The sequence below is a fragment of the Balearica regulorum genome, chromosome 19 (assembly GCF_011004875.1).
Source record: "Balearica regulorum gibbericeps isolate bBalReg1 chromosome 19, bBalReg1.pri, whole genome shotgun sequence".
NCBI classification, from domain to species: domain Eukaryota; kingdom Metazoa; phylum Chordata; class Aves; order Gruiformes; family Gruidae; genus Balearica; species Balearica regulorum.
In genome coordinates, this window is record NC_046202.1 from 1211982 (window position 1) to 1234891 (window position 22910).

The 22910-nt window shown below is 37.8% G+C and overlaps 2 protein-coding genes across 28 annotated transcripts in view; both read left to right on the top strand.

Annotated features, from left to right (window-relative positions):
- Positions 1-19308, top strand: part of LYRM9 (LYR motif containing 9) — a 41070-nt gene extending 21762 nt beyond the window's left edge. For 18 of the 23 annotated variants that reach the window (XM_075771761.1, XM_075771758.1, XM_075771759.1 and 15 more), the window contains 4 exons: positions 8163-8224; positions 16847-16987; positions 17683-17775; positions 18973-19308. In XM_075771761.1, coding sequence (XP_075627876.1) covers positions 16862-16987; positions 17683-17775; positions 18973-18990 — 237 coding nt within the window. In that variant the 5' untranslated portion in view covers positions 8163-8224; positions 16847-16861 and the 3' untranslated portion in view covers positions 18991-19308. The remainder of the gene's footprint in view (positions 1-8162; positions 8225-16846; positions 16988-17682; positions 17776-18972) is intronic. The other 5 variants (XM_075771769.1, XM_075771765.1, XM_075771766.1 and 2 more) reach the window with 1 other exon arrangement.
- Positions 19309-19437: 129 nt separating this feature from the next.
- Positions 19438-22910, top strand: part of NOS2 (nitric oxide synthase 2) — a 38238-nt gene continuing 34765 nt past the window's right edge. For all 5 annotated transcript variants that reach the window (XM_075771738.1, XM_075771739.1, XM_075771737.1 and 2 more), the window contains exon 1: positions 19438-21428. The gene's annotated coding sequence lies outside the window, so the exon portion shown is untranslated. The remainder of the gene's footprint in view (positions 21429-22910) is intronic.

The following is a 22910-nucleotide window of genomic DNA, read 5'->3' on the forward strand; positions in this document are numbered from 1 at the left end:
AAACTTGCTTTAAAATGTGGTGTCTCTTGCCAAATAATATTTTTTAAAATTGTTATTGAAGAAAGTCAGTTTGGTTCTTCAGAAAATGTTAGCAGCTTCCCCATGGAAAACACTTTTTGCCCTCTCAGAACTGGGCAGAAAATAATCTATTGAAATCAAATGCATAAATTATGCATGGAATACAACTTGCTTTGAAATTAGTCTGATCAGAGCCTGATAACAATTAAACTGAGTTCTGAAAGATCAGCTGTGTTTGAGAGTTGTCAGAACTCAATGCGGATATGATCTGTAGGCGTGCTAGCAGCACCTACTTATCAAATTAGAGAAATACTATTCATTTCTTACTGCTAAGCACTTGGATTCTCTCCTCAGAAGTAACTGATGATGTTAGAGGTAATATTTTTATTCTTGTCACCAAGGATAATAAAAATGCAGTGGAAGTTTAGAAGCTTGTGTATTTACAGCATTATGACAAATATAAGTCAAGTAGTATTTCAGACTGAAGCTAGACAGGCAAAGGCACACAACTCTTCATGGTTACATATTGCTGGTCCTCCAGGACTGTAAAATATCAAAAATAGCGATGCTCTAATCTTAAACTCTTAACTGTTTAAATTCTTTATGCTAGGAAAATAACAACCCATGGTGCTAAATACATATACAGTGAAGCCTGATGGAAACAAGGCAATGAAATATTTACCTCAGGCTTCATACACAGAACTGCAGTGTGTTGGGAGTCCCTGCACTCCAGGTGCACAGGCCCACAAATGGGAATGAGGTGTACTACTGACAGCTAGCCTGAGTAACGAGAGGCTTGTGTCATTGACTTGGCTGTGGCATTTCATATTTTGTCTTTTGGGATTTTTATTTGGTAAATGCATCCCTTGTCTGTGGCATCTAACTAGACCCTAACTGGGAGTGTACCAGAGTCTAGGTGTGCTTCCTCAAGGAGTGCAGGGAGGAGGCCAGAGTCCTGTAGAGAGTCTGGTGATACTCAAAGCATAAATTTGCATAGAATTTCTTCTTTTTCATTTTCAGTTTAATCTGCTTCCCAAGGCTTAAGACAATCACATGTGATTTTTTTCCTCCAATTACTTTTTTAGTACATGAGAAAATTAAATGCCTCAGTAAAATATGTGTATTTTCATGGCAAAGAATACATTTCTATTGTACTTTTTCAAAGCAAATCACAGAAATATTAAATGGGGAAGGAGAAAGATGTTTGTTTTTGGGATTTGTTTGTTTTGAACTGAATAAGTCTGAAAATACTAGATAAAAACTGCAGATCAAATGAAAAGACTCCATAAGCATTCTCCAGATTGTTCATCAAAAAAACCACCCAACTGACAACACTACAACAAGAAAATGTTCTTAATTAATGTCTTCAGTTAAAGGAAAAGCATTGTGGCTCTCTTAAATATATTATTAAATCTGTATTGTTTAGATAATAGGATGGGGAAAGACACTTGTGTTGAGTGCTGTGTCAAATTCGTCAGGGCATGTTTTAATTCTAGTTCACTTGCTGGATTTCACAGCTATTTGTCTGGGTATTGGGGTAATTTGGAGAGTTGAGTGAAGCCAGATGACTGTAATGAACTCATTTTGTGTCTTTGACTCATTCTGGCAAAAAAAGATGCTATTTATGGGGTGTTTTGTATTGTTAAGACTTCTGTTTCTCCTGTCTCTCAAACTTTCTCTGGGCCACTGTCTTTGTGCCGTCACTAATAATTACATCAAATTAATTCAGCATAATTGAGTTAATTATTAGCACTGGAGGTTAACAACATGACTTCAATTGAACCAAAGCTTTTATCCCCTTTTTCCTGAGGTTTCACAAAATGTAAACAAATCTGAATCACAGATGAAACCTAAGGCAGCTCCATTTCTGTCAAGTGCTTTTTGCCAGTCAGAAGAACTGTCCTGCCACGTTCATTCCCTCAGATGGGTGTTGATAAATGTGCCGTCTGCTGCAAAGGGAAGACAATACTGTGGCATTCTGTATCAACATCCAAGTACTTTAGAAAAAAGGAAATATTTTAATCACCCCAGAGCTATTCAGTCAAAACCAGAAAATAGAATAATCATTAATAAAAATTCAGATATATAGAGGATATTGAACCTGGTTTAGCTGACATACATCAGAGAGAATTAAGACATGGGTTCCAAAGGTTCAGAGGATAGCTGTTTGAATTAGGGATGCTATTGTGAATCACTGTGTAAGACATAATCAATAGCATGATTCCATATAAGGTGGTAGTTTGAGAATCAGAAGATATGGTTTCTATTCCCAGCTCTGCTATTGACTCATTGTGTGACTTTGCACAAGCTGCTTAATTTTCTGGAGTTTCTTTTCTCAGATATTTTCCCTCTTAGAGATCTAAGAGTCTGGCATTGTCTCTTTCTGCTTGTGCATCCATGGTTTAGGCATAGCGTAATGGGATATTTGAATCACTGGTGTCTTGATGTATTGCAATGGATCTCTGCACTGGGGTGCTAAGAACTCTGCCTTTGAGGGTAAAAACAAGCTTTTACCTTCAGCGCCAAGGGCCAAAATTGAGATCCAACTCCTGCCTTCCGCAAAGTGCAACATGTTGTGTTTAATCTATTCTAGCAAGAGCTCTGAGCTGGACACTTAGATCAAGAGTTCTGGCTTGAACTCAACTCAATAGACAATAAAACATAATTTTTTTCCCTTAACTTCATCTCAGCCAGAGCTATAAATTAGTTATTCAATATAGTTGGTGCATTGTGTGTGATCAATTAAAAGTAAGCTCTGTACATCTGAAAACAAATGTCCTGCAGAGTTCTATAGAGTGTTTTTCTTGTATATTGTTCCAGCTCATTGATGAAAATATCCAAAAGGCAGGGGGAAGTGAAAACTTGAAAAAATCATGTCCCAGTTGTAAGATTTTTCTTACCTGGCCAATAGGTTATCCAGGATCTATTTTTGGTTCTGCTATTGATATGTTATGTGGAAGATTAAGAATATTATTTAATTGCTTGCTTTGTTTCTTTTCGGGGAAAGTAGGGCTACAGATATTTGGCTTGCATTTATGCTTGATTTGAGTTCTGAGAGTTCTGTATATGGTAAGGATTACTTAACAATGGATGAATTTTCTGGGACAGACTTTAAAAGATGGATAAACCTCTGTCTTGGTTGAAAACTGCTTACTTCCACTTTGTCCCAGAAATCTGTGAGTCTGCTGCTGGCATTCTGATCCTAGGTTTGGTTGGTATCAGGTTGGAAAGAAAAAAGATTACCTTTTGTTTTAAAAAGGTGTAATACAATACTGCTAATAATGTATAACACTATAATACAGTGTTACTTACTGATCATGAGATGGTTATCTGTTTGAAGTAACAGTGGCTTTAAATTGTAGATGCCTCTGCAGTTCTCAAATTTGTAAGAATTTTTTGAAAACATTTGTTTTTCATCTTATTACTTTACATGATAATTTAAATCTAGGTGATGATAGGGGAGGAGGAGGGAAGTTGTACTACTAAAATGGAAGTACTCAACATACGCTTTCTTGTCTCATCTAAATCACGGCCATGACTTTGCCATGAAAATAGATGGCAAAAAGTCTCCTTCCACACCAGGGTGCTGGCATGCACAGGTGCCTTCCTGGCACCATGGGGACAATTATGCTCCTGGGAGGTCAGATCCTGTACTGTAAATGACTGCAGCCTTGTTAAAGTCAGCGGAGCTGTGCTAGCCTGTTGATATTGTTAGAAGTCTGATCTATTGGTAGACTTCAAAGCGTATTTAAAACATACAAAACTGTCCTCATCCAGCATGCAGCTTCTGTTTTCCTTTGGGAAGCCTATATTCAACAGGAGAGAAACAAGGACTGAGCTAATGTAGGCAGCAACACATCTACATCTAGTCCTGTGCTCAAGCAATGTGTAGGCCTGCAATTTAAATACATTACACTAGCTAGCATCTGCCATCACTGTCAGCTGTAGGTTTTAATTACTTCCCTCTTTTAATTGGGTCAGATCATGAGGCACTGGAATCAATTCTGAAGTAGCCCTTTCTGGAACCAGGTACTGGCTTCCTGGATGATGGAGTTCCTTCAACATTTCTCTTTTCATCTCAAAAGAATATCTTATAACTTTCTAAAATAACAATATCTTATATGTAGAAGAGAATGGTCCCTGAAGGAAGGGGGGGGTATATAGCTCTTTTGCCATCCAAAGTGTGAATGTGCAAGTCTCATACCGCAGCTGGCTGTGTGAGGAGCTCTCTCTTGTGGCATCCCACTGCAGCCAACAGAGGTTCTTCAAGGGTAAGGGTCCTTTCTCAAAAACCAGTTGCTGGACTGGGAACCCTTTCTTTGCAATTAGCTTGTTGGGAACCCTTTCTTTGCAATTAGCTTGTTGCTAGCCAGACTTTTTCCTTGTTTTTTCTTAGGAGACGGGTTCTCTTTGAGCTAGGATAGGCCCTGGAGAGTGACACTAAAGTTTTTGGGAAAACTTGATATATGGCTTTAAGACCTCAGAAATGTTCTGAAGATATGGTGGGCATCTGCCTACATGATTAGCTGTTGGTATGGTAACAATCCCTGATTAGTGAACTGTACAAGTTAAAATCCCCCTTAAGAGGCTAAAGACTCAAGAGACTTAAATGTTCTGTAATACTGCTGCTTATAAATGTTTCTCCCATCAACAGGCATGTATTCTGCTCAAGATATGGTGGGCCAAATTCATCCATGGTATAATTCCACCACAGACAGGCTTTATGTGAGGGAAGGTTTTGGCTCAGATTATTACTTGGATTGAGGGCAAAGGATTGGAAGATGCTGAAATTCAGCAGGTGTGGATTAGAAATAATGAGACAGCAAGTTGTTCTTGATGCTGCTGTAAAGGATAATGTAAACTGGGAAGGACGATTACAGGGCACACTGTAGATACCAGGGCATTGTACAGGCACCATCATCACTAGGGATTAGGTGTGTATAGTTAGGACTGGAAAGGATGTACTGTGGCAGATCAGTAAAATGAGAGGTCATACTAGAAAGCCCTGTTATACTGCAGGTTTGATTCCCTTGTAGACTGGATATGAGGTTTGCACTAAAGGAGTTTTAAGAGCTATATATATTAGCCATTCTTGGTTTAATAAAAACCTTTTTTTAATATTTAGTCAATAGTGTGGGTCACAGCGACTCCTTTTGTTTTTTTAAAATCCTGACTCTACCTTCTCATGACTTTGCCCTTCTGTTGAACTTTCATCCTTTTACTTTCCTAAGTAGAGCCATTTCTGCACTAAGTGATAGCTGCTTCTTTGGATTACGTGCTTTTACTGTCTTGCCTTTTAAAAAAAAAAGATAAAGTTGGATTGCATGAGCAAAATGAGCTATCTTAAAGCATAAAGGTAAAATAAACTTTAACCAGTTTCAGTCCTTACTGAATAGAGTTAGGAGCCATAACATAACCTTATGTAAAACTTACTGATTCTTGAGGACCTGCTGTAAGGTACTTCTTACCATGCTTATCTGACCCATACTTCATAGAATTAATATTTTCATTAATCAAAACCAGCATGTTTGTGCCCTTCAAAAGAACTTTCATACCTTATGCTGCTAACTGGGTATCCATCCTTTAACAAAATTTGTGGTAGCTTCTATTGTGCACAATTAAAAGTTTTTCAAAAATTTGAAGATTCAAAAAGCACAGAAGGTGATATAAACCCAGCCAGAAAGTTGTTATGCTAACTATCATAAAGTAGTAGGGAGAACCATCACTGCTAAACTGGAACTAAGCACTGGAACATTTCAAAATACAATACTTACAAGAAAGGAAGGAATGAACAGGCAGTTTTGTTTTAAAGCTGATGGCACCAAGATACAACTTGGTTCATATCAGGTAGGATCTCAAAGGTAAATACTTAGATTTGACCACTGAGAACAAAATTCATGTTGACAGCAGTTGAACTGAGAAGTTTACAGCTGGGAAGATAAAGTTCTTTTGAGACTCTGCCTTTCAGGATTTTCTTTAAGCCAGGAGAAAAGAATGAGTAGAGAAGTTTGAATTGCACCTAAACCAGGTGCTATCCCTTATTGCTGCCTGAACTTGACATTTAGTGAGCATGCTCCAAGGAATATTACTCTAATTAGTCTGAGCATGCTTATTAATTATCCAGAACAGGGTAATCTGGCCTCAGTGTGGGCAGCATCGTCCCTCACTGGTGTTAGATTGCACAAGTCTCGATGCTTTATTTGCTGTGTTTGATGTATTGCATGTCTCTGCTTTGTGATACCAAATGAGAGTGTGAGATAAAACATTTGCCCTGTGGCTTTGGTTAATCTGTGTAAGTGGTCTTCATCATGACAGGAATTTGATGTCTTTTTAAGGCCAAACCCAGAGCTTTTGTGCTTTTTATAATCCTGTTGATTATACCTATATTCAGTTTTCCTTTACCATACAGTATATTTAAGCTTTTACTCAGACTAGCAGGCCTGTGCCTTGCAGGCCCTAGGTGCTGGCTGCCAGGACAGTTTGTCTGTGTGAAGCACCTTCCTTTTTGTCCTTGACAATGGGCTGTCAGTAGCAGGTCGAGGGCTGGGTGAATTGCCATGACAGTGGCAGCCCATATATATTTTTTTTTTCACTTTAAGAAATGTGGATGTACAAAATAAAATGGAGCTCTATTCCACTTTCAGAGGTGAAGGTTTTTTCTTTTATTCATAGTTTCTTTGTTTATACATTTAGGGATCACTGTAGCAGGTTTTTTGCCAGCAGCTGACTGGGAGCTGATGTTCAGTATGACTAGTTCTGTTTTCAGAACTCTTCCCTCCTGGGAGTGGCTCCCTATTGTGTAGGTACAACCTGCTCTCCCAGTTGTTTGTGTAATATTCAGGTGTATTAAAGCACAACTTTGGACCCCGCTTATCCAGAAATGTACCACATTCTGATTGCCATGTTGTCATTATGTACAGCTCTAGCAATCTTTGTCATCCTCAAGGCTTTCCAATTATAATATTATATTTGCAGCAAGGCAACTGCTGCTAGTGTTGAATAGCATTAGGCCTAATACTGTTGCAGTAGAACTGCCTGAAGGATGTCCAAGCGATGGTGATTCCTTGTCAACAAACAGGTCTGAGATCTGTTGTTTAGCCAGTTCTTAATCTCCTGTATGCTCTACTAATACTGTGTAAAGCTAACTTTATGCTGCGGGACTGTGTCCCTAAAATGTGCTGCTGTTGCACTGTCATTTGATACTGCTGCGCTCATACATCAAGCAAAGCATAAAGCAGAGAAGAACAGAAATAAAGTGAACAGAACAAGACTGGCTATCAGCATTCATGCAGTAGGGCTTTACAGATCATATTTAGAAAGGACAAAATCCACAACAATGACAGACCACAGCTCGTCAGAAGTGATCACATCAAACTAACAGATCTTAATAAAAGCCCAGCATGCTGGAGAGATGTGTTTGTTAGAAAGTGACTTCAGCATTGTACATGCTCACCCATAAATGAACAGGGTGTATCTACAGGGCAGGCCATTGCCCATGGCCACAAAATATTCACTGGCTCTGAGTGAATGTGACTTGGTAGGGACAGACATTTGCTGGTTTGCCTGGGGCAGCAGGGCCACAGAGCTGCCCTCCATCACAGTGCACTAGTCACCCCTGTGACCTACTAGGGAATAAAGAAAATGCATTGTGGTGTGATAACCAGAGAAGGCAGTTAGTTCGCCGAAACCGATAAGGTCTGCTGCTCTGCTGCAGTAAGTTGTAAGTGTATTTAAGAAGTTAGAGCCCAGAGTCATAGGCCTTTCCTGTGTTTACCAGCTGGGAACCTGTGAAACCTGGAAAGGAGGACTGATGTAGCCAAACACTAAGACAAAAGAGTAAGAATCCTTCTGAGTAGTAGCAGTCCATTTGTGTGTCTTCCTGGACTGATGTCAAAACATAGACCAAGATGTTTTGTGGTTAAAGAGGTTTCAAGAGGCTTCCAATTTAATTCTTATTTTGGCAGTTTGATTATTACTTTGCTGTGCAGAAAACATTACCATCTCCCTTTGCACAAATACCACTTTTGGAATCTGTATTCATGCTAATAAAAGCAGGTCCAGTGAAGACATGATGAGTCAGATTACAGAACTTGGCTATAAATTTTTAATAGTAATTTCACTAGTGATTTCTCTTTCTCTTGCAGAGTTTGTTTTTGGACACTTGGATTTACATTTTCAAGAAGGACAAATAATTTTGGCACCTTCGGTAAGATAACTGTATAAGATGTTCCAAGTTCAACACCAAATTCCCAAGTTACCTGAAATCACACATACATTTAAAAAAAAAACAAAAAACAAAAAAACAAAAAACAACAAACCAAAACAAAAACACCAACCAGTCCATTTCTCTGCTATTTTGAGTTCTTATACCACTGGGAATATTCTGAAGCGTCTTCCTAATTAAAACTAAACTAATGCTACTCAACAGATGCTTTGCACTTGCTTTTCTTAGATTTAATTTTTTACAGTGTTTGCTTGCTTAATCTTAATTTGCAAAATTCATTCTGTACTTCTCAGCAATTTTTTTTGAGTCCAAACACAACCTACTAACACCCAGGGAGATAGTATGGGTTTTGTTCTGTCTTTTTTTGATTGAGGAACTTATTCTTGAACATGCAGTGTGGTCAACTCACATAGACAATCTGGAGCAAGAGCCGAGAGCCAGCTGCAAATTCTGGTACCAGCTTTTGCATCCCAGAGGTGCATCTTCAGTAACACAGAGCCAACAGTAAAAAAAAAAAAAAAAATCAAATGATTCTCTCTCCATTTCTAGTTTCTTTTCCCTCCAGCTGTTTTGCATGCTTGGCTTTGTGTGGGATGGCAATAGTCAATGGCAATGCATTCCCCTGCAGAGAACCTGATTGTGAAGATAAATTTATGACAGTTTGGTGGTCAGAATGCTGAGGCAGTCTGTGGGAACCCAGCTCCATCCTGCTGAATACTGTGTAGTGGTTGGTATTCAACACCTTAGGAGCTTTGATGCCCTGTGGCAGTGAGTGACAAGGTGCTGTTCAAGGCTAGCTTTACATTAGTTAAGTGGCCAAACTGAGTGGAATCCAGACGTGTCCTGGTTTCTGACTGTTAAAAATGGACATAATACTATTGTGCTACTTGGACACTGTAAAATCAATACCTTACAGATCATGAGGTTTGACGAGGATAGGGAATTATAAATTCCTGACTTTGACTTCTTAAGATGTAATACTTTGAAGCAATAAGAAAACACATCTGCAGCCTGTGTATTGGGGGAGAAGAGGGGAAGGGGAAGCCAACCTGTAAACAGCAACAGCTCAGGTAACTCTTGCAGTCCTTTAATTTGCACTTCCAGTCTCTGAAGCCCAGCTTTGGCTGTTTAACTAGTCTGGAGGGAGTGAGATTCTAACTGTTGAACCATAGGGATTTGCTTAAAAAACAGTCACAATAGCAGAAGGAAAAAAATCTGAGTAGTGGCACCATGTCATATCAGTATCATCAAGGGTTCAGCTATACACTGGGTCAATTGGCAAGCCTGCTAATGCAGAGTGCAAGATTAATTGGCTTTGGTCAGCCTTTGCTTCACTATCTGAATATCATTATTAGGAATGTAAATGATTAGGCAATGCAGAGAAATGCCACAATAGTCTCAGTGTCTCCTTTTATACTTGTCTCTTTTTAAACAGGGCTTTATCTAAATGCAAATGTGATTTCAGCCTTCTGATTAGGACATTATACAGTCATCCATTCCAGAAAAGCACAATTAGCGGATTATTTTATTTCTGACTCAACAGTTCTTGGTTGAGATAGTTGGGGGTTTGTGCTATGCATGATATTTAAGTTATCAGAAGGAGATTTACATTATTAGTCAGGATTATAGCCAGATTTTGTGAGGTCGAGGGTTTTTTCTTGGCAGATTAAACTGGTAACATTTGTGGGATGTTTGTAGAACAAAAGGCAATAGTGTAGATTCCTACTATGTTTCATTGTCCTTTTTGTGCAAGGGGAAAACTATCAGTAGTAACTATGCCAATTCTCCAGTGTCATGCTCTATACAAGTGCAGAGTTTAGCTTTACCTGTTTCCAGGACCTATTCACTGTTGAGTTGTACTTGTACAGTGCCCCAGTATCTTAGAACTTGTAGTGGGTCAAGTCATGAGATTATTTCTGATTAAACAGCCATTTTACCAAAATAGCCATCAAGTTTTCACTGGAAATGATATTGCATACACTGAAGTTACATGCTCAGATCTTTGGTGATAACCTTCCCTGTGAAACTTAGCCATGTCAAAATGTGTAGCATTTTTGCAGCTATGAATCTATGGCAGAACTCAGGATATTTTTTTTATTTCAGTATGGGAGTCTTGTACAGTATGTGTTTGATAATTAGACCTGGTGAAAACATCAATCTTCAAATCTCTTAGAAAATCCAGTATTTGTGGGAAGGTGAAGGATTTTTGTCTTAGATTCATCAGTGTAAATGCATGTCACAACTTGGATTCAACAGCTCATCATTTTCCTATGAAAAATTACTGCAGTGGAAAATTCCTAGTTATCTCTAGTGAAACAAAATTTTCAATTCCATTGATCAGTTTAATCCTTCCATGTTTACGTGACTCTGGTTTCTTGCGTTTTCCTGTAGCTTAGTTTCTTTGTGCTGAAGCCAGCTGTTCCGTACATTCCCAACACATGAGGGATCTTTGCCTTTGTGACAGGAAATCTATTGCACCACTTAAGTTTAATTAGATCACAATGACATACGATGAGTTTACACATCAAAGCCTAGAAACAACTCAACAAATTGGCTCTAGTCCCAAAGTATATTTTGGGATCTGTATTGAATTGGGATGTTTCACTGTATTTAGTGGGAATATGTGAAATACAGGATCAGGTTCTTAGGGTCAGTGGAATTATACCAATTCTTACTAAGGTTCTAGCCCCAAAAAACCCCTGTGTGTAAAATTAAATTTAGGTTCAGACTAACTTGAATCCAACTGGCTAGTCTAGATTTCTGTACTGAATGATGAAAAAACATACACAGAACCTATGGGTATAAGTAACAAGTTGAATCCTATGCCCAGTTCAAGTTTGCACGGAGTTTAGAGAGTTGGGTATAGATCCAGGACAAAACAAAAAACTAGTTGTATCAAAGCTTGAATTTCAGAGCTGGAGAATATGTACAACTGCCACTGAAGGAAGGAGAAAAGGAAAACATTGGTTGGAGCCAAAGATATCCCATGTGAAGCTGGTCCAGTCAGTTAATTTCTGTGCCTTGTTTCCAATTGGTGAGAGCAGTCTACAGTCTGAGCGGTGTTCTTGTGTCTGTCAGACACTGGGAGACACTCAGGGTACAGGAATAGAAGATTCAGAACTACATAAGAAGGCTAGATAGATGTCTGTGGGTGCAACACCTCTAGTAATCCTCAGTAATTTCTTTGTAGCAGACTCTAGAAGGCACTTTATTCTTTAGGAAAGTGACTTGATTTATCTATCAGCCATTCAAAGCCTGATTAAGCACCTTGACAGTCACTGGGTCATTAACATGGCAGATTTTTCTGATCTCTGGCATGCCTTGTAGCTGCTTTCTTGTTTTAATTTTCCTTATTTTTATAGCTGTATCTGTTCAGGCAGTTCCTGTTCAAATGTATTGGTAAAACAGAAATATGGACTTAGATACACAGAACATCCAAACTTTATTGAAAAAGTCTTGCTTCACCTATGTAATTTCATATGGTAAAAAAATTCAAGGCTAACAAAGAAAGGCAACATGTTTGTTACTGTATTCTTTAATTTCTTGTTATGAAAGAAAAGGAAATCTACATATTGATCAAAAATTGTTACATCCCAGTTCCTCTGAAAGGCAAACATCAATGTGTCCTTCTATAAATTGAATATTGTGACAGAATCCCTTGAACTATCAGGATGTGTCAGGAATATTACTCAGTCTACATACGGCATTCTCAGTTTTTTCACCTGCAATACTAAATGCTGGGGAAAATTGAAGGAGGGGATTTAGCATGATGTTTGTATAGTGCGTGTTTCTTACAATGTGTGGTGTAAATTGGCAACCCCAAAATACTTTTAATTAAAAACATAATACCAACTGAATGCTGAAGGTTCAGTTTAAATAGTAGGGGACAAAGAGCCAGGTGAAACTAAATATCCTAAGCAGGAAAGCAAAAGCATTTACATGACAAACTAAGATGATTTTCAAAGTTTCATTTGCGTTCTCACTGGTACATAGTAGGGGTATACAGAGATATCACTGAACTGAGTGCTAGGATGGAACTGAAGGAGGGCACCAGAATCTATTTTGAAAGTCCATTTGTGTTAGAAGGGCTCCTAAGAAAACAGCTTTAGGAGAAGCCAAGGAAGGATCTCAAGGGAGGAGTGAAAGGTGTGTGCTGGAAACACACCCTCAGCTGTCTGCTGGAGGACAAGCCCTTGGATTGAACCCCATGGGGCAGTTAGAAAAATAACAGCATGTACATATACCTGCTTGAGATACCTGCTGAGGCCTTCACAACACTTGGAATGTCAGATTTTATACCATGAGGTGCCTGCTATGCCGAACCAAAACTGAGAGCCACTCTGAAACAAACTTTTAGTATATTTGATGTTATTTGGTATTACGTAACATATTATTGCCTCATCATTGGAAGTATTCAGAGCCCCATCACGTCAGATGGGGCTTTGAGCAACCTGATCTATTGAAAGATGTCCCTGCCCATGGAAGGGAGTTGGACTTAGATGATCTTTAAAGGTCCCATTCAACCCAAACCATTCTATGATTATATTTCTATTTTCAACATAGGACACAGACTTGGAATCATCCTACCTAATTTAGGCTTGTAACTGCAGGATCTATATTATAATTTTTGTTTTGCTACGCCTTCTGTCTTCAGTGGAGAGAAGGGCAGGGAGTAATTCAGTCTATTTGAATCACATTTTGGAGTTGCTTATCTTTCTACTGGTTGGAAAGGAATGGAGGGATCTCCTTACTGACTATTGAGAGTATAATCATATCCTGTACTCAAATGCCAAAGTGAAATGAATCCAAACCAAAAAAATGCATGGAGCTGATGCCTAGCATAGGTTTCATTGCGAAGAGAAAATCATATTTTGGAAGAAAATAAGAGATTAACTTTGAAGCCTGGAGGTATTCTGATCTGTATTTTAAACTGAACTTTTTAGGTAAAGCCATAATGAGTACATCTTGTATGCTTGGAAAGTGAGCTAGCAAATGGTCTAGTCAGGCTGAAGCCATTTTGAAGTCAGCTCTTGGTCTATATTTCTGAATTTTTGTAACATCTTTCTGCCCTACATATGTTTAGTTTGGACCGTATCCAATTCCTGTAGTGTGTGAGGCTCAATGGCTTTTATTAAACAAATACAAAAAAACATAACTGGAATCAAACAAGCTGAATGAAAACATTGCAACAGCAATATAGAGTCAACTTATTGTTCTTGTGATGGAAGAATGGTTTTCTAATTGTTCATGAAAGCTAATGGAAACCATATTTTGGCTGTGAATAATTCTCAGAGGGATTATTGTGAAGTCTTATCTCATCTCTTGTACTTTACTGATAGAACATATCAAGTATTCAAAAGCAGACACACCCCAACACCCCATGAAGCTCAGTGTGGAAAACCACTGTTCAGTTTTAGATACTAGAGGAAGATGGGACTCTTCAGGGGTGAGTGAGCTTTACTGGCACTTCACTGACCTGTCACGCCAGGGCAGATTTACCTTCCTGGGGGCATGTAGATTGTGGGAGGAGTGCATAACAGGCAGAGGGTAAAGGTTATGATGACAGAATCCAGGAGCCAACTAATTAAGATTTTCTTGCCCACAAGACATCATGATTTTGCACTCAACTGTGTTGAGAGAAGGGTATGTTTGAAAACTTACTCCAGTCAATGTCTACTTCTGAGTCACCTGTAACTAAAAATCAGAAATGCCACTTTTTGCATTTTGTCCATGAATCTTTCCTAATGGAAATAGGTTAGGAATCTTTCCTAACCATTATACCATTTCAGTTCCCAAGATCTTTATTCCAGACTTTAATAACCAAATCAGTTATTATCTTAAATGTTAAATTTGATCCACCTTCTGTATTTGATGTGTGTTAGTCCTTCTTGCACTGAATGGGGCACTGCAGCGCAATACAAAACAGGATTTGCAGTTGATACATTTGACACTGCCATCACCCATTTATCCATCTTGGGAATGGTCTTTGTCTACTTTTCTTTACAAGATCCCCTGAGTAGGTAGTCATTAACCTACAATTAATTAAAGAAGTGACCGAGCTGAATCTTGTGCAGGTAGCTGCCAAGCTGTGTTGTATTGGCTCCAAGGAAAGTCATCACAGCCATGAGTGGTGTTTACAGAGCTTGAGGTCCAGCAGCCTTTTTTTGGTTGGTTAGGTTTTTTTATAATGTTAATAACAGAATCGGGGTAAACAGCACCATACACAGATCCTTCAGCTCATTGCAATCACCAAAAATGTGACATATTGGTAATGAATGTCAAATTGGGATTTTTGTAACTTTTATGGGTATTTTTCACTAGGGAGTTAGTTACTGTGATCAGCATTAGTTTTGGAGTACTGTTTCTCGTAAATCTATATACTCTAATACTTTGGGGAAAGGGCTTTGCTTGTTGAAAGTGTTGCTAAAGTGATTTTGAGTAAAGTCACAAATGGGCTACACAGAACCCATTTCAGATGTAAGGAAAGATGTCAGTGCAAATAAGCAGGAAAGGGATTATGACGTGTTCCTCAAAGGTTTATGCCTACTAGTATATTGTATATATTTTTTAATAATTTACATCATCAGCTCATGAGATAGTAACCCTGTTAAGTGCTTCCTTAAGACAGTCATTTTTTTCCCTTGGAGGCTAGAAAAGCTTTTTCTGAAGTGTCATCAGAGCCTTTCTTAGGGGCTTCCATAACACCCGTCAGCCATGACTCACTATGTTTCTGCAGGTCCTTAAAAAAATAGTGTTATAAAACTTGCCCGTTGATATCAGCTAAGCAGGTGGTGAGCTATATTGTGTGCTCTATTAGTCTACACAAAAACAGGCTCATATTACTGTCACCTCCTCCCCATTCCCATCCCACCTGTTTGGCTCATCTGCCTTGTTCTGCCTCATCTCATGACTTGTCATTAGTCTGCCTTGTAAATTCTTTGCAGCAGAAACTTTTTCATTAGATATGTATGTATATATAGTACTTACCACGATAGAGCCTCAATCCTTGACTGAAGAGTATGGGCACAATTCCAATACAGATAATAACACTAATATTGCAAGGTGCTCTCACACATTTCCTGTAGACAAGAAGCTCTGCCACAGGAACAGCTCCCTCTCATTTTACAAGATGTTACTTTTGACAAAAGATAGATGGAAAAAATCAATATAGCATAGATTTCAACCAATCTTTCAGTAATGAACAGGAAAAAAAACCTAATACCGTGAGGTGCTCAGATAAGACTTTATACTGTGGTTTTATGCCATGAGTAAAGCAATGTTGTCAAGGTCCATCCCTCAAGAATAAGACACACTCTGCATTTTTGTCAGAGTTCTTCAATTTTCTTCACGTAGAGGAATCGTACTTCTTGTGACTAAAATATTTAAGATTTTCAGTCACCTCTGCTACTGTACATTGGCATAGCTCTTGTTAGTGCTATAGAATTATGCTTGTTTATATACTTAGTTATAGACTGAGATAGAATTTTGTTTTAATGAAAATATAGATTACAACAGTACATATTCCATTACGATGGGCACTTTATAGGTACAAATTGAGATTTTCCCCATTGCAAGAAGAGCTAGTCTATGCAAATATACAGCCTAGGCATGTGATATCTGTGGTGTTCTATTCTGAAATAAACTTGGTCGAAGGACTCAAATTACTTAAAAATGAAAAAAATATTCCAAATGATGAGTAAGTATCATAACAGGTTCTAAAATAATGCCATACACCTACTTCATTATTCAGTTACTTATTATCTTTATTCTTAAGAGTAATGATGTAAAAGTGCATTTTTCCAAATGTTAATTTAGTTCTCTGCAGATGGTAACCATCTGTTAAATGACAAGTCATTTACAGTATTCGATTAGCACTTTATATAGCTTGGATGGACTTATTGTTACAATATGTAAGTGTAGTTATGGAGGTGAAACTTGTTAGATTTGTTCTTTTCCTGTTGCTGTTACCAAAAGAAAAAAAATGGAAAATCGCAAACCTGTCAATATTTTTGCCTGGGTCCTGTATTTATACAAGTTACTTCCAGTTAAAACCTGACATTCATAGGCAAGGTCACAAGATATTTTTGAGAGACTGGCAATACAAGGAAATACTGTTAAATTCCACCACCACTTACAGCGATTATGAGTGTCCTTGTTCTACAATGTCACCATGTGGATGGACTCTTATGGATGCTCGAGGAAAGCACTGGAAGCTTGAATGAATCTTAGAATTGTGGCTTATCAAGTAAACTCCCCCAGGGCTATGATATTGCTTTGTGTACTGATAGCAGCTAATGCTGTGGGTCTTTCTATAAACTAGAAAAAACTTAATATTGCAATACACCTTAATATTACCATCATAAAGTGATCTTCTTGCATGAACTGCACACTTAGGTATTTTAATACATCGATCAATGATAACTAGCCCCCATCTGTCCATAAATAACAAGTTCTGATTAATTTCTTATTGTGTTTTCTTCAAGTTACACTGCTAAACTTTAATTTGCTGGCCCTGCTTTTGTTGCTGTAAAATTACTTTAAACTTTTAATTCTGTGTTTTTAATAAAATTAGTTATTTTGACTTGTGTGTGTTATTTTCAACAGCTAAGAAGCTTGATAATGGCCCCTCTACCGAATGCTGAATTAGTTCAGAATTCTTTGCAGTTATATCGTTACCTGCTTCGATGCTGTAAGCAACTTCCTGAAGAGAATATTCGTCAACATTACAGACATGCTGTCAGGCAGGTGAGAAACAGATTTCTTTTTTTGTTGGTGGAATTCAATGTTGTGGGGTTTTTGGTTATGTTTTTCTTCTCCTACAGTATGGACCAACTTTTAATAACTCCTGGCACTTCAAAAATTATTCTTCTGCAAGCTTGTAACCTTTGTGGATTTGAATGATTATACTGGGAGTATGAGAAGGAACACTTCTTTTAGTTTGCTTTGAATCTGAAACCTTCTATTTTCCTTGGCTTTCATGTCTAATTCTTGCATTAGTCAAGAGAGTGAACAATCATTCCTTACTCACCTAAATACATCTTTTAGGGTGACCTACTGGTTCCTTGTTGGTCACTTTTTAATGTATATATCCTGCCCCCAGCTGGGTAAACCTTGTCTAATTGTTCGTATGGAAGCAATTTCATGCCTTTGATCATATCTGTTGTCCCTGTGCCTTTCTAGTTTTAACGTACCAGACAATTTCAACTGTCCTGAATTGAAGTTCTCTGGTGTTTTTTGCTGATGATACATGAAAGGAGAAAAATACTTAATATGCAATTAAATTTGATAAGACCTGTTATGGAAATAGCCCAGCCAGGTGCTACAATGCATATTTTTACCTTTTCAGATCAATAGTTTTTCTCTGAGATTTAGAAGTGATCCTTATTTTGACAACTGTTGCATTAAGTTGGCTAGTCAGTGTAACACTCTGAATGTTGCAGAGTTTCAAAGTTCATGCAGATGAAGACAATCCTGAGAGAATCCAGCAGATTATTAAGAGAGCCATTGAAGATGCTGACTGGGTTATGAATAAAGTAAGTTCATCAGATTGTCTAAGTCTTGCACTCTCTCGGTTCAGATCAAAGAAGAAAACATTGGAAAGCAATTGAGGAACAGCGAACTGTTCCATTGTCCTAGACATTGAAGTGTCTGGGTGAAAAGAAATATACCTAGCTACTAGGGATTTATGATTGTGATAGTTCTTGTTTAAAAATTCTTCTTTGTCAGTATAAACTGAAGCGTATTTTTTAGAACCAATGATGCTTTCAGTTGGTCTCTGTATCAATCTCTGTTTCCATGAAGAATTAGATTAAATTTCAGCAGTTATGGCTAGTATAACTCTATTACAGAGAAAAAAACTGACAATATTTTGCAAGCCAGTTTGTTGGTATGCATCAGCTGCTTTCCTTACAGGAATCTAGCCTCTTAGTCAGCTTACGTAAACTCCCAGAACAACTTTTTTCCCTTGGATCTTGCCTGTGACTGCGCAGATCAGGGTTAGACAACATAGTGGCAAAATTGTGCTAACTGGCTTACTTGTGCTGTAGTTATCACCCAGTGAATATGCCTCTTTACTATCACAGCACTGAAAGATACCACTCAAACTGGTTTCTTAAATAAGAATGACGATTGTTTACCATTAGACAGCTGAGAGTCACATTGACTACCTTGGATTTAAATCTGATTGGGAAGCATGATGGGTTAACATGGATTTCTCAGAGTATGGTAAAACAAGTCAAAAGTTCAGCTTGCTCTAAATATCTGTGATTTAATTTACTAAATGACTTAAGTCCTCTTCTCTGCCAGCCCATGAAATCCAAATGAGAATTGTTACAGGAGCAAGCACAGATTAGTCATAGATTATAAAATTATAGCAGTAGCCAAATCCCAGCAGTTACAGCCTAGTAAATAGCTGTCTGTGCCTGAATCTGATTTTATTCTCCTTACAATTCTGAAAAGCCTCATTCTGATTCTGCTACAGAGAATTGTAGTCTGCTTCATTGGAAAACTGGTAATTGAACTGTGTGAGAGGGGATTGGATTCACAGGGCCTGCCAAGAAGCATTGTTGTATACTGTGGAAGGAAAGCCTATCAAATTTCAATCTAACTTAAAGGAAACAGATAATTTTATGTAGATCATGAAGAGGGTTGTAAATCCTTGTCAGAATGTATGTTACTTTTAGTAATGTGCTCTTTCCCACAAATAATTGTTTCTTTTTTTCTTTTTTTAGTATAAAAAGCAGAAATAGAAGAATGAAGATGACAAGAATGTTATTGGTAAACATCCTTAGAAGACTTGCAGTGAAGCCCAGTACCGTATTAGAGTTATCGCCTGGAGTTTTTTCTTAGATAATACAAATACAATAATATCTCACTGGGATGTAATGAAGCTAAATTAATATTTCTGAAGCTATTTGAGCCTGTAGATTATAAGGCACAGTCTAGATTCAAAGCATTAGCTTGTACTATCACAAACTTTAGCTTAAAGCCCAAACTTGTCTAAGATTTGAGTAACACAGAGAGCTTCTCAGGAAAACTTACTCAGAATAAAAATGTCATTAACAAAATATAAATAGTGCCCTTTCTGTTAATATCTGATGAATTACAGCGTCTCATCTGAAAGAACTTAACTAGTATCTGAGCACGGAGGTCTATACTGGGAGCCTGCAAACCTGAGAAATGCTCATTGATGATCAGGGCAAATTTCTCTTTACTCAATTGTGGACTACATTATACTGTTAGGCCTAGATCCTCTGTAGTGTAGCACTGTTTGATACACTTACTGCATAGGTTGTTTGGTGGCAAGGTGGTTCTGCATAAGTAACAGTGGATTTAATTTTCTTTGTGTAAGGTTCTGAATTAGGGTAGTCAGTCTGTTATGTTAGATCGTCCTTTGTCAGGACCATAGATAGATTTTCAGAGTGAAGCAGAGTTACGACCAGAGCACAGGTCTGGTTTTAGTCTCATAGCAGACACAAAAGCATAGGCTGAGTGGAGAACATACCCACAAGAACTTTAAGCCCATCTGAAACTTGAACCACAGTATTTTCCCCTTGCCAGTTTGTGCTATGGGCATATCTTCATTCTACTCTGTAGGTTTGCACTTGAAGCAATGGTTGTCTTTCCTTATTGAGAGATAGGTGCCTGTCACCCTAATCTCTAAACTCTCATGAAAATGGACACTGTTCAGACAGGCTTTGTGCACTGAACGGTATAATGGCTGAAGTATGCAATGTTGTACAGATATAAAGGCCTTCACAACTTTTTGCAACATATAAGTGTCTTTTAAAAAATGGGAGTCCATATCCTTTAAAAAAAAAAAATCTTTTCACTGCCCTAATAGATTTTCATCAGGGAAAACTCGATAGAAGTACTAGCTGTCTTAAATAAAATTAATTTAGAGATAAAAAAGTTTCCTTTTGAAACATCTTTGCTTTTAGCTGCACTTGGAACTTTCTGCCTCCAGGTGGCAGTGCATGCTGCGATGCCTATCCGAAGTCCCAAGTATTTGGGGGTTGGATTTTTTTACTGTTTCCAAATTGTTGAGCTACCTCACCTGCCAAAATAGAACTCAAGTACTAAGACAGATCTCTCTCAGGCACCAGATTTTCTTTCATTCAGCCATGAAAGAAACAAGAAAATCCTAGCTCAAAGTAGCTGAAAAATTTGACAAGGACTATAAAAGAAATGGGGGCTGTAAGCAAACATTTACACTAAAGTATGGAATAAAAAAATTTCCTTTGTCTCTGCCCACCCTAAACCCTCCTCTTCAAGAATTCCTGCTCTCTGTTTTTCTTTCCTCTGCCATTGCCACTATTGTTCCTCTCTCTACTCCTACATTTTTCGCATCACCTTATACACCCTCAACTCTTGTTCTTCTTGTTCTACATATTCCTTAATTCTCTTCTCTCTCGTCTTTGTCTCTCTATCTCACTTTCTCCTCAAATCCTTTTCTGACTAGTGTATCAGAAGATACTTGCCTATTATCCTTGGGTCATTCTTCTGCTTAATTTCAGATAAAGCATGAAGGTAATAGTTTCTCAATAAAGTAGGTGTAAAGGCTTTTTCATGTGAGGAAAGCCACTTTTCTTTCTACTTAAATACTTTTTTTGAAAGTGCAACCATTCTGGTTTAAACTTTCAAAAACAATTTGTTCCAAGGTAGAGCATAGAAAACTTCAGCCTGGGCAGTTGACAAGGAATAGTCAGTATGAAACTGAATGCTATAATATAAAAGCTCAATTAGATTTGATAGTAGATATCTAAATGTGCTACTCTTAATCAAGAACAGCAAACAGATGACTCATGCTGTACTGTAATTCTATTATATATATTTGGTCTGTAGCATGGAGATGCACTGAAGTTTATATCAGTGCAATTGTGAAAACTGTAAGATTCAATAGGATTGACACAGTATGGAAACATACTGGTTTCCTGAACTTCAAATGTAGTGTGCTCAACAACCCTCTGTTGCTTTACTTGTCTGGCTTTTTGTAGTGACACATAATATTTTGTTGAATTACTAAATAAGATAATTGCATGTGTCTGAATCATTCTTACATGCCTGTTATTTAATTTATGGATAGTTCAAGTGGGAAAGCACAAAGGAGCTGGAAGGTGAACCGCGGCATTTCTGGAGCTCCAAATGTCTAAGGTGCCAGCTGAGATATGGGAACATCAGACCAAAGGTATGATAGATGTAACTGATATGGTAGGACCAAGATTAGTGAATTTTAGACTTTGGAAACTGGTAGAGCATGCAGGTTTTGGTAGGGTGCAGAGAGGGAGCACAGTTGCTGAGACAGGAAACATCATGAGTAAATATTTTGGCAGTAGTGATTCAGTTGTAGGGCATGATGAGATGTCCGAGTCTTTTTTTTTATACAAACATAATCTGGTTTTCAAAATAACAAACCTTTTAAATAGAATGGAAATATAACATGATGATAACTTTATTCCGTAACTGAGCAAATAATTTTCTTGGTGGTGGGGAGATGTGATGCAAACTACTTCCTTGTAATAGTGAAAGTAACTCCAGTGCCCCAGACAGACATGTTTCTCTAATGCCTGGGCTTCCATGTTTTCAAGACATTATACCAATTCTATTCTTCAGCAGCATAATTTGAGACCAAAGATGTTATATTAGCCTAGATGTCAATGAGAACCTGAACTCTAAAAGGGATTTGAGAAGAGCTTCAATACTTTTGCCCAAAATTGTTATTATCTAGAAAACGTCTTTAATCCTGGAATTGCTCTAATTTATCACTCACTAACATGTTTGACCTGAGAGTTTGAGTTCTCTTCATTAATATCTAGGAAAATAAAGGTGTTTGGGTGCAGATTAAGTATTAGAGGATAAGAGACTGCGTTGTATACTATAATTGCTATTGCAAAGTTTAAAAAAAAAAAAAGCTTACAGTGCTTGTTAAACTGTTAATGCAACAAAGGATAATGTCAGTGAAAAGGGACAAGTGTATTCTATTTATAGGGTTTAGTTTCTTTTTACTGAAATGAGGAACCCATTTCTTTACTTGTACATCATGCCACTTCTGGTAAGTAATGGACTGTTACAATGTATATGCAATCCTTGGATGATTAAGGGCCCATCAGCAAGTCATGTCAAAGCCCCAGTTGTTGGTTCCACTGATAAGCACAGCTATAGGAAGCATTGGGTTATCAGCATCACTTTCAGTATGGAGTAGTATCATCTGGCCATTCATTAGCCTGAGGGTTTTCATTGTGTTTACACAAGTGTAATAGTTACATTCAGGAAACAACGGGTTTGCAGCTGGTTACTGTAAGACCTTGGGTCAATAACTTCTCCGAAGTACTTCTCTACAATTAGGAGTTGAATGGAATTAACTGTTCAAAGGTTGTGTACAGACAACTCTGTCAGTTAAGCTAGAGAGTTTCACAGGAGGCTTGTTATGCAAGACAAACATTAGAACAAGGAAAAGACAGTTGGGAGACTTCTGTTTAATAGGTTGGGATCATGCTTTTAATTCTTGAAGTATGGAGAAACAGATTTAGATCACATTTTAGCTAAGGAAAATGACAAACAAGTTCTTAGTCATTAGCTCCTGGTTATAGACTTATCAACCTTCAGTCTAAGGACAGAGCCAAATTTGGTGCTATGCTTTATAAAACATCAGGAGCCTGAAGCTGAAATT